This window comes from Henckelia pumila, unplaced genomic scaffold (assembly GCF_033568475.1).
Source record: "Henckelia pumila isolate YLH828 unplaced genomic scaffold, ASM3356847v2 CTG_466, whole genome shotgun sequence".
In the NCBI taxonomy this organism is placed as follows: Eukaryota; Viridiplantae; Streptophyta; class Magnoliopsida; order Lamiales; family Gesneriaceae; genus Henckelia; species Henckelia pumila.
The window spans coordinates 5,658,936-5,674,470 of NW_027331833.1; the positions used below are offsets into that span (position 1 = coordinate 5,658,936).

General features: G+C 32.7%; 1 protein-coding gene across 1 annotated transcript; it reads right to left on the reverse strand.

Annotated features, from left to right (window-relative positions):
* Window positions 1–6,604: 6,604 nt before the first annotated feature.
* Window positions 6,605–8,968, reverse strand: LOC140872563 (probable WRKY transcription factor 53). Its single transcript, XM_073275432.1, has 3 exons — window positions 8,451–8,968; window positions 8,053–8,169; window positions 6,605–7,359 (listed from the first exon to the last, which is right to left on the reverse strand). Exons 1-3 carry the CDS (start codon window positions 8,789–8,791, stop codon window positions 6,867–6,869), a joined length of 951 nt encoding a protein of 316 aa, XP_073131533.1. The 5' UTR covers window positions 8,792–8,968; the 3' UTR covers window positions 6,605–6,866.
* Window positions 8,969–15,535: the final 6,567 nt, after the last annotated feature.

A 15,535-nucleotide genomic window follows, 5' to 3' on the forward strand; every position in this document is an offset into this window, starting at 1 on the left:
TATGACTGGTGTTTATCTATTTTTGATCATGAACTAAATTTTCATAGTCTAGGGGTTTGGTGTAGCCTGGTTGAGACGCTTTTACGAATTATTAGTTTTATTGGATTGAATTCTCCTAAATTAATTGTTTTTCTAGATTTGATTGTTTTTCCAATTACTTGATCACTAATTGAATTATTATACTTATTTGAAATCATTGCTCGGGAGAAGGGATTTTGAATAGGATCATTAGAAATTACACTGTTAATTGTTTATATAGCTCGGGAGAGTGTATAACGTTAACGGAGCTTTAGGAAGAACATCGTTTTACACATATCACTAAGACTAGATTTTTAATAGGGATATTGGAATTGAATCTTAGTTGATACACATTATTTGTTGCTCGGGAGAGGAAAATAATATAATTAAGTGTTCTTGGCTATTAATTGAATGAAATTCATGAAAATAATTTAATTAGGAGTAGTTTTTGTCAAAACCAGGTGAAATCAAAACCTCTAGACCATTTTTCTCTCAGTAATATTATTCGGAAGTTGTGTGTGAGTTTTTCTAAAAGTTCTGGATTTTATTTTAAGTTGAAATCATAACTCTTTGTTTGATTTTCTAGATATAGTTTAGACTATTTTAATTACAAGCACTGATTATTTTTAATTTACTCCCTGTGGGATCGACACTTGATTCATTCACTATATTAAAACTTGACACTCGTACGCTTGCGAGCAATTTTTACAACAATTGTCACTGATTGAATTTGCGTACAAAAACAGTTATCATCGTAGTATTGGTATGACACCATTTGAATCATTGTACGGTTGGAGATGTCGTACTCCATTGTTCTGGGAAGAATTGGGGGATCGACAGGTTGAAGGACTAGAATTATTTCAACAGACTGCTGATATCATTGGACATATCAAGAAGCGGATTAAAATTTCACAGGATCGACAAGCTAGTTATGCTAACATTAAGAGTCGACCTTTGCAATTTTAGGTTGGTGAGAAATTTTTCCCGAGAGTTTCACCTTTCCGTAGGATTTTGAGGTTTGTCCTCAAATGAAAGCTATCTCCAAGTTTCATTGGTTCATTTGAGATTTTGGAGAGTGTTGGAGATTTAGCTTACATATTAGTTTTACCACCGTATATGTGTAGTATCCACGATGTATTACATGTATCACTGTTGCGGCGGTATGTAGCAGATGAGTCTCATATATTGCATCCGTTTGAGGTACAGTTGGATACATATTTGTCATATGTGGAGAGACCATTACGTATCATGGGTCATAAGGACAAGGTGTTGCGTAACAAGTTCATTCCTCTTATTCTAGTTCAGTGGCAGCATCGAGACATTGAGAAAGCCACTTGGGAGCTAGAGAGCCGCATGCGTTTAGAGCATCCTGGATTATTTTGATTGTATTTTCATGTTGTATCTTGTAAAATGCTCTATGATAATAAAGAATTCTTTGTTTAGTGTTCAGTTTACATGCTTAAGATTTATTCGAGGACGAAAATATCTTAAGCGGGAGAGAATGTAGTAACCCGGTCCCATTTTTTACAAGATTTAATTGATTAAGCATGGATTACGGACTTAATTTGGATTTAATTGGGTAATTTATGATTTTTGGTTAAGGAGAGTACAGAAGGTCCGAACCCAAGTTCGGAGGGTCCGAACACTTCGGAAGCACAGTTCAGATTTCTGAAGCTACGGGATGATCGGAACGTCCGAAGTGCGATCAGAGCTTCCGATCTCAGTTAGGCAATTCACATTATCGATGTGTCAAGGAGTACGGAAATGCAGGAGATCGGAGCTTTTGAAGAGGAGTTCGGAGCTTCCGATCATTGCATTTCTGCAACGTGGCTGGCATGCGAGTTCGGAGCTTTCGAAAGGGAGTTCGGAGCTTCCGAACTTGGTCTATAAATGGGGCATGCAGGAGCCCATTTCAAATTCCAATTCACTCTTTCCAATCTCGAATTCTTAGTAGTTTTAGGGCTTTCCAGCCATCTTTGGCAAGGGGCAGGGTCTTGGCGAGATGCTCCGGATTCGTAGCGGAGTTGTGCCCAAGTTTCAAAAGGTTGACGACGGACGGAGGTATTCTCTAGATCCTATAAATAGGTAGGGAGTATTTATTTGCTTAGTTAAGGCTTTTAGATATTGTTTAGTGATCTAGTAATCTTGTGATTATAGGCTTGGACCATAGATCTAGTGTAGCTTGCCTAGTAGAATTAAGGTACAAAAGTACTGTTCGAGATAACCTGACTGAGTATGCATATATTATGTGTTTCATTATTTATATGACATGATTTTATCTACATATAGTATGTCAGGTTATTATGCTTCATGCATGATCATCTTGAGCTTGTACCCTTGTAATATCCTGTAGTAGGGTTCTTACATTATCTTGTTAGTGGATTTTTGTAGTAGGGTTCTTACATTATCTTGTTAGTGGATTTTTGGACACGTGAACTCGTGTTAGGTCATCGTTATTTCTACTATCGGGTATGCGAGCCATCTCCTGGTGCGACGGCACAGAGAGCTACATACCTAGGGCCCAAGTCTGTTCTTGACCAGAGATTCTTGACCTCGAGTCTTGGTAACCCGTACACTTGCATTCATGCTCATATAGTATTTATATACTCATACTTTCGTGTTAAGCATTTTATGCTCACGCCCTCGTACTGTTTTGGACACCTTATTCCATGGGGCAGGCCTCAGACTTGATGGAGCAGGAGGCTCAGGGAGACCATAATTTCAAGATGGCAGCAATGGTGTAGATAGGCTCTAGTGGGGTTTTTAATTATTTTGTTTGAGTTGTTGATATAGTCTTTCGATATGGTTGTATAAAAATTTCATATTTCTTTATCTTGTGTTTTTTAAATTATAATTTAATTTAATATCTAACCCTTGATTAGTAGGTGATCACGGTATGGGTTGTAGTGCGCTGGAATTTCCGAAAAAAAAACAAAAGACAAAAGTTTGAAAATTTTGCAGAAACATTTGCTGTAAATTTGAGACCTTTTTGAGCTTGAATTTTGTGAATTGATTGTGTTTCTATTGCATGCTACCGTCCATTTTTCTTCAAGGCTTGAGAAACTTCCCACTCTGTTGGGGATCGGGTGTGTGTGTAGAGAGAGGGGTGAATACACACTTTTAAAAATATTTTCGTTAAAACCAAAGAGACGAGTGAATGTGAGTCCACTCAACCGATATTCTCAACTTTTGAATGTACTTTAGAAACTAAGATAAGTGCGGAAATAGCTCAAGTACTTTTAGTGATACTTAGGCAAACAATAATCACGATTAACTAAAGTATGAATGAAATTTAGGATTGTAAGTAACGCAGTGGTTATGGAAGTTTGAAGGTTGAATCCTTCTACATCTCTCCTTCTTCCCTACAGGTAGGAATTCACTAGAAAACGTTGTAACTACAGGGTCTTGTAATTTACCCACTCTAATATTAGGACTTAACACTGCCTAATTTGAAACTCCTAGGTTTCAACAAAAATAGGTTTCAAAGTCCCTATCAAATTCTTTAAAAACACAGCTTTTGAATGAGTTCTTAAACTCAAACAATCAAATCCTTGATTTCAAACTTTATGTTTGGAATGGTTGAGGGATTAGAGAAACCCTCAAGTGATCCTGAGTGATCTGATAGCTTTCTGTTATAGCGAGGGTTGAAGTGAGCAAAGTGAATAACTTCGAATTAGAGTGCTCAATGAGATTGCTAAGATTTTTGCAGATGATAGTCTTCGTGTCTTCTTCTTCGAGCTATCTCACGTATATATAGTATCCAGACCTCCAACGTCTTTAATATCATTCATTAAATGCTCTTGTCCTTTGACTGTTGTCCTTTGCCTTGAACATACCAACATATTAAATGCTTTGGTATAGTGACATACCTTTATCCTAAAAATAGGATCTTCAATAAATGGGAGTTAATGCTCTTTTCAAATATGAGAGGTAACGGTTGCAGTTAGACTCTGAGCTAGGGTGCCTCAGTAATTATTTCGAGTAACTTTATACCCTTTCTTGTTGTTTGATCATAAATGCTTCAGGCGGCTCTTAAATCCTGTCTAGTCTTGTTTATAGAGTCTTTCCTTTTGACCGTTAAGAGATATAGAATTTATATATGTAAGCGGTTGTGGAAATATTTCGAGAACCGGTTGAGTAGAAGATTAAGCAACCAACCGGTCGACAGATGTGACTAGTGCTTGACCGGTCAATGCAAGTTACTGCTTGAATTGAGAGCGTTCGATACTCCTGGTCTTCAGATAGGTTGTCGATACCTGCATAACAATGAAAGGCGGCAGAATCTATAACAATGATACATTATTTTGTTATCACCAAAACGTAGGATTCAATAATTTCCCCATTTTTTGTGATGACAAAACCTATGCCCCAAATTGAATAATTGAAATGGCAGCAAAAAATGAATTCATTAAGAGAATTAATTTCATTGTTTACAGAGCGATAAAATGAAAAGCCTATTACATCTACGGCAGAAAAGGATAACTACCGTTTGAACCAGCTAGCACCTCCTGAATTGCTTCCTAGTCTTCTTTTCTCGTCCGCTTCTCGTTTCCTAAGAGATTCTTCAACTTTGCATCGCTCTATGTTTGCTTTTTATTTTCAATTTATTATGCTCGTCTTCTCGACTCTTCCCTTTTTTTGGCATCACCTTGGGTTAAATGAGTTATAATTTCATCTAGAGACCCAATGGTGGTTTGAAGAGAGTCTATGCGAGCATCAAAGTGAGTACACAAATATATTTGAAAAGTGGTGATGCGAGTATCAGTATGCTTGTTAGTTCGACGTTCACTCTGAACTAATTGACCGGTAAGATCGACGGGCATGTTTTCGATTTCACGCGTAGATGTTATACTTTTTCCATGCGAAGACTGATTTCTGAGGAGAGAGATGTTAATTTGTCCATGGGTGCCTTCCTAGAATTAGTAACTCGAGATTGAGTTCCCAGCACATGAGCATCCATGGAGAGAATTGTTTTCCGAAGATTCTCCAGATGATCATATATGGTCCGGTCGGTAGATTAGACTTCGGAAATAACAATTTTCTTATTGGATGTAGGAATATGCGCTTCTTTCTCAGCCTCAGACTCTGAACTAGAGCTGGAAGTTTGGGATAGTTCAATATTCTCTTTTGACTTGGTGCCAGAAGTTCCTTCAATGGTTGACAGTATAGGAGAAGCATCGCAGGCTTCGTCCATATTTTCAAGAGAAGGTGGAAAAGAGACTGAAGTTGTTTCTGGAGCAATGACTTTAGGAGACTGATCAGGAGGTGATTTTTCAAAAATAGTCTATGTAGAGGAGCTTCGATGATCAGAATTTTGTAACGCTTAATCATGTCATGCCAAATTAACCCAACTCAGATCAACTTAATAAACATGTAGTAGCGAGAGTAGAGATCGTTTCCATGAGGAAGGTAAAGTTTATTGTGTTCTTAAAAATACCAAAATAAATGGGTTTTATATTTGAAATTTTGACATTTTTAAAATTATATGTCATTTTCTAACATGTTTAAAATCACTTAATCTTATAAAATGAAACCGGGCTACTACACTCATTTCATATCAAATGACACTAATATATAATTTTTTTTCCTTCAATATATATATATATATATAATATTTTTTTGAATAAATATATATACTAGTATATTTGCACGAACTCGTTGTGTTGTATGAAGAAAATTGATTATTTTTATTAAAAAAATTAATTTGAATTAAAAAATCTAATAAATTAATGGCATGAAAAATAATTTGAAATTTCAAAATAGATAAATTGATTATATATATTGTTTTTTTAATTTTTGGAAAATTACACTATCCTTCGGGCTGGTTTCCATCAATATTGATTAAACTGGAGGAGAATGTATCGGTCCACTAATTCTTGAACCGTGCCCTCTGATCCCTGAGGAAATCTCCCACCACATTTTTTATTTTTTAATTATCAATTTTTTTTCAAAATAGAGTTTTATATTCTATATTTCTAAAATATTCTCCAACTCAAATTCTATAAATTTTATAAAATTATCCTTTTATTTTTCATTCCAAATTATTAGATAAGAAAAATATTAATGACTTGATGTATTATGAATGAACTCAATTAAACGTGACTTGATTTTTCTAAAATAATGTATTTATTTTGATATGAAATTGTAAGCTCCGCGTAACATTAAAATACATGCATAATCGAGACAATCATAAACGACAGATATTTTTTCATTACCTTGATTCATATTTCCCTTTGTTTTTCCTTTCAAAAAATTTAATTATAATAAATAAATAAGAAAAAAAGAGAGAACACTTGAAATAAATTTTAAAAAAAGACCAAAAAACAACTAAAATTAAATTTAAAAAAATTGAAACGAACAACTATATGTATGAAATGAACCAAAAAATACAAAAATATCATTTTGTAATTTTAGATAATGATATTTTTAATGTCATTGATTCTCCAAAATAATTCTTTCGGTGATTCACCAAATCTAAAGAATCACGTAGCACCTTTTAAAATGGAGATGGCATTTAGAGAATAGTTGGAGCACTTCAATTCTCCATTTTGGAAAATGGGGAACCATTGGAATTTCGAACTTCAAATAGACTTAATTAGTTTGTTGATAAATTAAAACTTTATTACAAAATTCAACTCTTCCACAAACATAAGATTAGATAGAGTGACAAAAATATATATAAATAAAACTAACTTACATTTAAAAAGAAAAAACTTTTAAAAAAAGAGAGAGAAAAAGAAACAATCTCAAAATTGTCCATAAATTGTCATCTGAACATAAACTCGAAAGACTAGCTATTCCTTCTTCAAGTTGAAATAGATCACTTATGCTCTATTAATATTTCTTTTCTATTTTCTATGATGTTCAAAGCTGAAACTCGAGCCGAATTCATACGGTATACCAAGTTGGAAATCGACGTCGAGCGTAGCGGAATTAACACCGGAAGTAGTCGAGGTCGCAACATTAATCCTACTGGCCTCCGATTCCGAAACGTGCAAATTATGGATTTCTTGTCCATGATCAATTGTTGTAAAACTTTGGGGTTGAATATTTGATGATGAAGGGAAGCTGTAAGTATGCAAATTAAGGCTCGTTTGGAAGTTGAAAAAATGTTGATGGGATTCGGGTGGGAACGGGTGATTGTTTTGGTGCCATGAAAGTTCCTCCAATTGGGTTTGTGGATGGATAATTGGGATTGGTGGGTCATTAGGAGCAGCCGGGTCGCACGTGTGGATCCCACTATACGTGATATCTAATATTTTCGGATCAGTGTCGGATCTTTGAATTTGTTTTGTTGCCAAACAGCCCTGCCCGTACCTATGCGTGCATCTGTAGTAACCCCTGTAATTTAATTTTTTTAAAAAAAAAATCCATCATAATATATATATATATATGTATTTTTTTTTTCTACAAAATATACGCCATTTTCATGTTGATCTTATTTCATTTTAAAAAACGTTCATGAACAAAATATGCAACAATAATCAAATACTAGTATTCAGGTACACGCGTTGTGTGCTTTATATAGTCAATTTTTTTTATTTTTTTTAATGAAAATCCAAAAAATTAGAGAACAATTTTGAAAAGTGACGTTTATTAAAATAAATTGATTAATTTTATAGTGTATCATTTTCGTAAATAAATAATTATCAATGGACAAAAAGAAAGTGAAATTTTGGTAGTTAAATATACGTTTAAAGGGCAAACCACCGAGGGTTAGCCATACCACATATCAATCAATCCCACATCTTTAATAAGATAGAAGAGGTGCGTGGTAGATCGAACGCTCGATATTTTAACAAAAGTTGTAATCGGTGATAACTGTGTAACTCAAATATTTTAAACGATATGATAACTCAAATACTATGTTTGACATATATTAAAAAAATCTCATATAAGGCGGTCTCACGAATCAACCGGTAGACTAAAAAGAATACTTTTAACATAAAAATAATATTTTTCATTGATCGATCGAATAAAATATATATATATATCTAACAAAATTGATACGTAAAACTGTATGATCAAAAATACCTGGGATATTTAGCTCCCAAAATGTCCTTCTGCCCGTACTTCCTCCAGCCATAGCCGTCGTCTAGCTGTCCTTCGATTCCTGTGTCACCACTCAATTCCACTTTCCTCGTCCACCTTCTGCTCCAAATTAGCATTGTACGTTATATTAAGACCATATACCAATATATATATTGCGCCAAATACAATACAAAATCAAATTTAAAGAACAATTATATATATATGTAACTAATTAGTCAAATTTTAGTTTTGAAATATGATTTCGTTACCGATGTGTCTTGACCCCATGTCAATAAATAAAGAAGTAAAATTTGCGAAAGAAATTATTGGGTTTTGTTGCATTAGTAGTGAAATCCAAAATTAGGCCAATTTGGCTTGCTCGAATACATAAATAAATATACCTCTTCCTGTTAGCTTGATCCTGGGAGTCAAGATCCGGGCTTCCGGCGAGTGACGGGGGTGGAGGATCAGCCACTAACATGGCGGCAGCCGTGGCTGGGTTGCAGCTTGGATTAAGCAAAGATAGAGCCTGTTCGAAAGAAGTGGAGATTTGGTTAAGCAAGACTTGGGCAGCAGCTGCTTCAGGCCGCGAAGAAGATTGCAGCAGATGAATGTGGAGCTGCTTCGCCACCTCTCTCCCTTCACTCAATTCCTGAACTAAATTTCTCTTCTCCACGTCCGACAGATAATTCTCCATCTTTTCTAATTTTTTATTTACTAACTTTTCAAATTTCTTGGTCATAAATATATAATCAAAAGATGTTAGAAAATAATATAAAGTATATATGAAAACAAATAAAGGGTTGATAGTGTCACCACATATATATATATATACACGTATGTATACATATACACATATATATATATTGTGTGTGTGCGTGTGAAAACACACAGAAATTGGTTTGAATGGAGAAAACGAGGGAATGGCACGAGGAATGAAGAAGAAAAGAAAAGAGAACGACCAATTAATTAATAACTAGTTGGGTTTGACCAACTCGAAATTAAAGCGAGTTTTTTTATTTTTTTATTTTTTATTATATGACTGGTCTTTGGTCAACGGAAATTGTGTTCGAAGCAGTGTAGTCAACTGTTGACCCCTCCAACTACAAATCTAATATGGACATTTTAGCCAAGTTAAAAAGCTACGAGCACACAAATTTAATTGGTGTATGTCTTTGGAACTTTCTTCTACATCGATCCGTGGTCTAATTTTGAGAAACTTTAAGAGTGCACTAGGATTATGGTATTTCACAACTTTGATTTCCATATTCATTATAATTAATTTTTGTTTCAAATATTTGATTTTCATATTCATTATAGTTGTTTGGTTAAAGAGAAAATTGTGATTTATTTTCCAAAGTTGGTGTGTTTTGTGTTTTCTTCATATAATTTGTCAATTTTTTTATTTTATTCAGTAACTTAGAATTTTTTTTTAGATCACTTTTTTTGTCTAAAACTACCAAATACATTAAATATTGTCTATTTGATTTTTTTTTTTGACGTGGGAACCCGCAACCGCTACCTTGCCGTGCGCTTTGGGTAAACCATCGGACTAACGCAATAGCCTGCAAACTACGCTAGTCAGGAAAACCACACTAGGCAAGCCCTGTGTGATAGACTAGCCCAAGAAGATGTTGGTAGGGGGAATCGAACCCCTGAACTATGACCAAGAGTTCATCTACTCCACCAACTTAAACACCCCATTGAAAGTTGTCTATTTGATTCTTGATGATCTCCCACGTGACTCATGTGATATATGTGTGAACATGTTAAATCACTATGTTATCTCTAACTTAAAATATCAGACAAATTTTATCAAAATATATATCAGATAAATTTTTTTGAAAATCCCATAAATTTTAAAAATGAAAAACTATACCACCTATTTTTTTTTTTTTAAAAAAAAAAATCGTACTTAATCATCTGAATTAATTGTCCAATCAGTCTGGTAGGGATGGAATAGAAAATAGTGAAGATGATTGAAATTGGCCACTGTCGGAATACAATGTTGTAGGGGAATTCTATTTCACTATCTTGCTAAAAAGTATTAAATTTTAATGTTTATAATATATCAATCAAATATTTACTATTATTAATTAAAGTTTAACCTTCTAAAAAAACTAACTTCTGACACATTGATAAAGCTTTTTTCATAATTTCAATATAAAATCATTAACCACACCACTCAATATTTCATAATTCCGATCCATTTCTGTAATCACAAAAACTCTCGTATTATGGTCTCACAAATAAATTTTGTGAGACGGATCTCATAATTGGGTCATTCATAATAGTGTATTATTTTTTATGTAAAGAATATAACTATTTATTGTAAATATGAGTGAGTTTGGTCCGTCTCACAAGATATCAATCTTATTGCTTACCATTCAATTTATAAAGTTGATTTTTTTAAAAAAAAAATTAAAAATTAATAACTTTATTTTTAAAATTAAAAAAATCTCTTGTTAAAAAAAATTAAAATTAATAACTTTCTTTTTAAAATTAAAAAAATCTCTTGTCAAAATTTTTTTTTTTAAAAAAACCTACTTCCTTCTCCATTTCTTTTTATAGAACACACGCATCAACCATCGCGCATATTACGAACCCACTAATACATATCTCTTCTATTATATTAAGGAGTTATTTTCACTAAATATCTTTGTGAAATATTGAAAATACACAGTTCATCCCTGTGAAATTTTAATAGGCATCTCTAATCCAAACATTTTATAAAATTAGTACGCGTGCCTCTTCATATGAGTGATTGTTGTGCATACGCCACTAATGTGACTGGACAAATATTTTGCAGTTTTTTTTGCACCAAATACCCCTTTTAAATATTAAAAATACATATTTGACCCCTTGAGAGTATTATTTTTAAACATATTCAACCCATAATACACAATTTTTAATAATATCTAATTATGAAATATTTATCAAACATTTTTCATTTTATTAATTTTTTTATTTTAAAATTGTTATTCTTAATTTGTTTCTACGTACAAAAAATATTATTATTTTATCTTGCTATCATTATTTTATTAATCTCACTTCATGTTTTTAACTTTTCCATTAAACATGCATTCTTAAACAAAGAATTAAATACCTAAAAATACCAAAATATTGAAAAAAAATGATAAGTTCATGCATATTAATTTTTCGATTTGGGACTATATAATATTGAATCAAAATCTAAATTTTTCGAGAATTTTCATGTCATAATTTGCAGTAAATAATTAAAAAAAAAGTGAAACTTTTTAATAAATATTTTATAATTGGATCTTAAGAAAATTATATATCATGGATTGAAGAGATATAAAATATAGAAAATTACCCCATTTAAATAATTAATTAAATTAAGTTTGTTTATTATTTTATATTTAATTGAATAAAATAATATAATTTTAATTAATACGTATTAAAATGGTTATTTTATCTTAATATTATTTATACGAAAACTATATAGTAATAATAAATTTTATCATTACATTAAATAATGTAATGAGTTTAATTATTTTTTAAATAAAATTTAACACTTAAATTAATTAAAATAATTGCATAAATAAACTAAATTATAAATATTTTTTAATATATTAAATTAAATTTTTTTATAATATCTACTTATATAATATTTATTAAATATTTTCTCTTGAATTTTTTATTATTTACTGCAAATTGTGACATGCATCTTCCCGAAAAATTTAAATTTTGGTTCAATACTATATAGTCTTAAATCGAAAAAGTAATATGCAAGAACTTATCATTTTGATTCAATATTTTGGTACTTTTAGGTATTTAAATCCTTGTTTATGAAAACATGTTTAAGGGAAAATTTGAAAACACGAAGTAAGATTAATAAAATAATGATAGCAAGATAAAATAATAATATTTTTTGTAGATAAATTAAGAATAACAAATTTAAAATAAAAAATTAATAAAATAAAAATGTTTGATAAATATTTTATAATTGAATTTTAATAAAAAATTGTGTATTATGGGTTGAATAGATTTAAAAATTATATTCTCAAGGAGTCAAATATTATTTTTAATATTTTACAGGGGTATTTGGTGCTAAAAAAACCTCAAAATATTTGACCAGTCGCATGAGTGACGCGTGCATAATAATCACTCATATGAAGGGGCACGTGTGATAATTTTATAAAAGGTCAGTGTTGGAGATGTCTATTAAATTTAACAGTGGTGAAATGTATATTTTTAATATTTTACAAGGGTATTTGGAGAAAATAACTATTATATTAAGTGTGAGGTCACACCAAGTTGGTATGTTGGTGTGACCTCTTTGTTTTTATTTTTTTTATTTTTTACAATGATTTAATTTTTTTATTTTCTACAATTATTTAATAAAAAAACAGGTTGTATATGAACACAAACATGTACGCAAAAAACTAACTGTATAAGCATGCAACATGTGTATGCAAAAACACACTATATAAGCACGCAACGTGTGCAATTCAGTACTAGTTATTAGTTAAAGTTAAACCTCTTGCACTAGTTAACATTTGGTATGTTGGTGAATATTAATTAACGGAAAACTTATAATTGAATTTATCGAATCGAATAACAATTAATAATTCGATATATAGGATCGTTTATAGTTGATTTACCAATCTTTCCTCCGACAATAATTATGCTTCGATGATCCGGATCCAAGCACGAACGAAAAGGAATTGAGTTCACAATCCAAATGCTTAAATAAATGTGATATGATTTTTGATGCAATATGGAATCAAAATGTCTCGGTTCTCTCAATCAATTTGTTTTGTATTTCTGCCTATAATCGTAAAAAATGGGAGTTGGAAGTTGTTTTTATTTCCAATTAAAATAACTACTCCCTTTTATAATTCAAAATCAAACATTTGAATTATTTGGGTCGGGTCAGCCCTCATGGGCGACCCATTGACCCATCACTTTAATTTCTTACATTAATGTTTCATAATTCCGAATTAACCATTTAATTCCAAAAAGTAAAACCCATGTATCTCCCCGTTCTCTTTCCATAATATCTTATTTCCTAACATTTCAATTTAATAAATGAATAAGTTCATTTTTAATATTTTTAATAATATATATATTCTTCAACGATTTTTACACATGATGTGTGTCAAGAATAGAGCTGTCAAACGGGCCAGCCCGGCCCACCAAAAACCCACCTTTTGGCGGGTCGATGGCGGGCCGACCCACCATTCTGGTGGGCCGAAAATCCTCAACTCAACCCAACCCAAGGTGGGTTGCGGGTTAGGCGGGCCGGCCCGCGGGTTGGCTCACGACAAATAAAAATAAATAAATAAAATTATAATTAATTATAAATATCATTTCATAAATAAATATTAATAGAAATATATTAATAAAAATTTAAATTATTGATTTCATGTGTGTAAATTTTATATAAAGTAATTAATACAAAAAAAATCATAACTTTTATTAAAAAATACATATATCATAATAAAAATAAAAATAAATTAATAATCCTCCAGGCCCGCGAGCCAACCCGCGCGGGTCGCGGGCCTTTGCGGGTTGCCCCATCTAGGCTCACTTTTTGTTGGGTTAAAAAAATATCAACCCAACCCACTTAAATTGTGTGGCGAGCCGGACCGACCCGACGAGTCTAACCTAAATTGACGGGTCTAGTCAAGAACACAAGAACGGCGAATATTAATCAAAGTTAAATCTCCAGAACAACTAACGTTTCATATATTGGTAAAAAAAATTTATAATTCCGAAGACACCATTTAACAATATAATTCTATATTCCACATTTCTCTTTTAGTTTAAAAATAATTGATAACTTTCATTTCAAAATTAAAAATAATAATAAACACATATTTCCTTCTCCATTTTTTCTAGGGATCACACTCATCGTAAACCCCAATAATTTAATTATTTTTATTAGTGTATTTGTAGTGACCCGCACCGTATTCTCATACTAATCAGAAGCTTAAGTATGCATTAAACTTAATTAAATAAATAATAAAATAAACAGCGAAAAACTTAAACAACAAAAAGATATTATTTACAACCATATCGAATAAATCCCGAGTATGAACCCAAATACAACAGAAACAAAAGCCTAGACAAAGCCTTGCTGGTCATCCAACACCTAAGCCCTCCTGAAACCACCCGCATCGTCCAGCCGCAGACCTGCCATATGGAATAGGGTGTCCAGATACAACAAAGTACGGGACGTGAGCATGAAAAGCTCAGTACGAGAGTATAAGTATACGGTATTATATGTGCATGTATGCAAGTGAACTGGGTACCAAGACACGAGGTCAAGAATATCTGATCAAGAACAAACTTGGGTCCTGGTATGTACCACGCTGAGCCGTCGCTACAGGAGGTGACCAACATACTCAGAAGCCCTGATGGTGACCTAACACAAGTACACGTATCCAACCAAATATCAGTGACCTAACACGAGATCTGTGTCCAACTGATTTTGGCGACATAACACGTGTCTCTTTGTCCAACCATCTACTGACAGGATATCATAATACCGGATATATGAATTAGGATAAAGGCTCAATATGCTCATGTATGCAACATACAGTCATGACATGTTGTATATAAAGGCATATAAAATATGCAATCACATAATTCATGCAAACACATACTACATACATACTCAATCTGGATATCTCGAATAATACTTCTGTACCTCAAACACTAGGCAAGCTAAACCAGCTCTATGTCCAAGCTTACAGTCCACACTACAATGCAAAGTACTCATGCATTATAATCTTATTCTAAAAGCCTTAACTACTCTATAGCATACTCCCTATTTACTATAAGGAGTCAGAGCTATACCTGCATCTGTCGTCAGCCCGCTGATGACGACTGCCCCAAAACTTGGGCACCGCTCCGCCGCAACCCCGGAGCACCTGGCCAACCTCCAGACCAAGCCTAGGAAGGCTGGAAACTACCTAGAACAGCCTAGAACCAAGAGAGAAATATGCAAATGGTGATAAAATTCTAAAATTCGGAGGGCCTATTTATAAGCGGAGTTCGGACGGTCCGAACTGGGTTCGGATGGTCCGAACTGCCACTTGTCCGAGTCATTTTGACACCTGGGCTCTACTGAGTTCGGACGGTCCGAATTGGGTTCGGAAGACCAGAACTGGTTCGGATGGCCCGAACTGGTCCGCACGCTCCGAACTGTTTTGGTCCTTCCGAACTCAATTTGGACCCCCCCGGTACCTACCCTACCATTTTTGGACGTTTCAAATCTGATTTTCTACTTATTTTCACCAAATAATGACTCCTTAAACATGTTTTGATACTTTTAAAATTATATGTCATTTTTTAACATGTTTAAAATCATTTAATCTTGTAAAATGAAACCGGGCTACTACAGTATTGGTGTATGTATTGTGAGATTGTGCAATTTTTTTTGATTAATTTGATTTATATTCAACTAAGAAAAATATCATATTTGTAAAAATTACCGAAGCATTAAACTGCAAGTTAA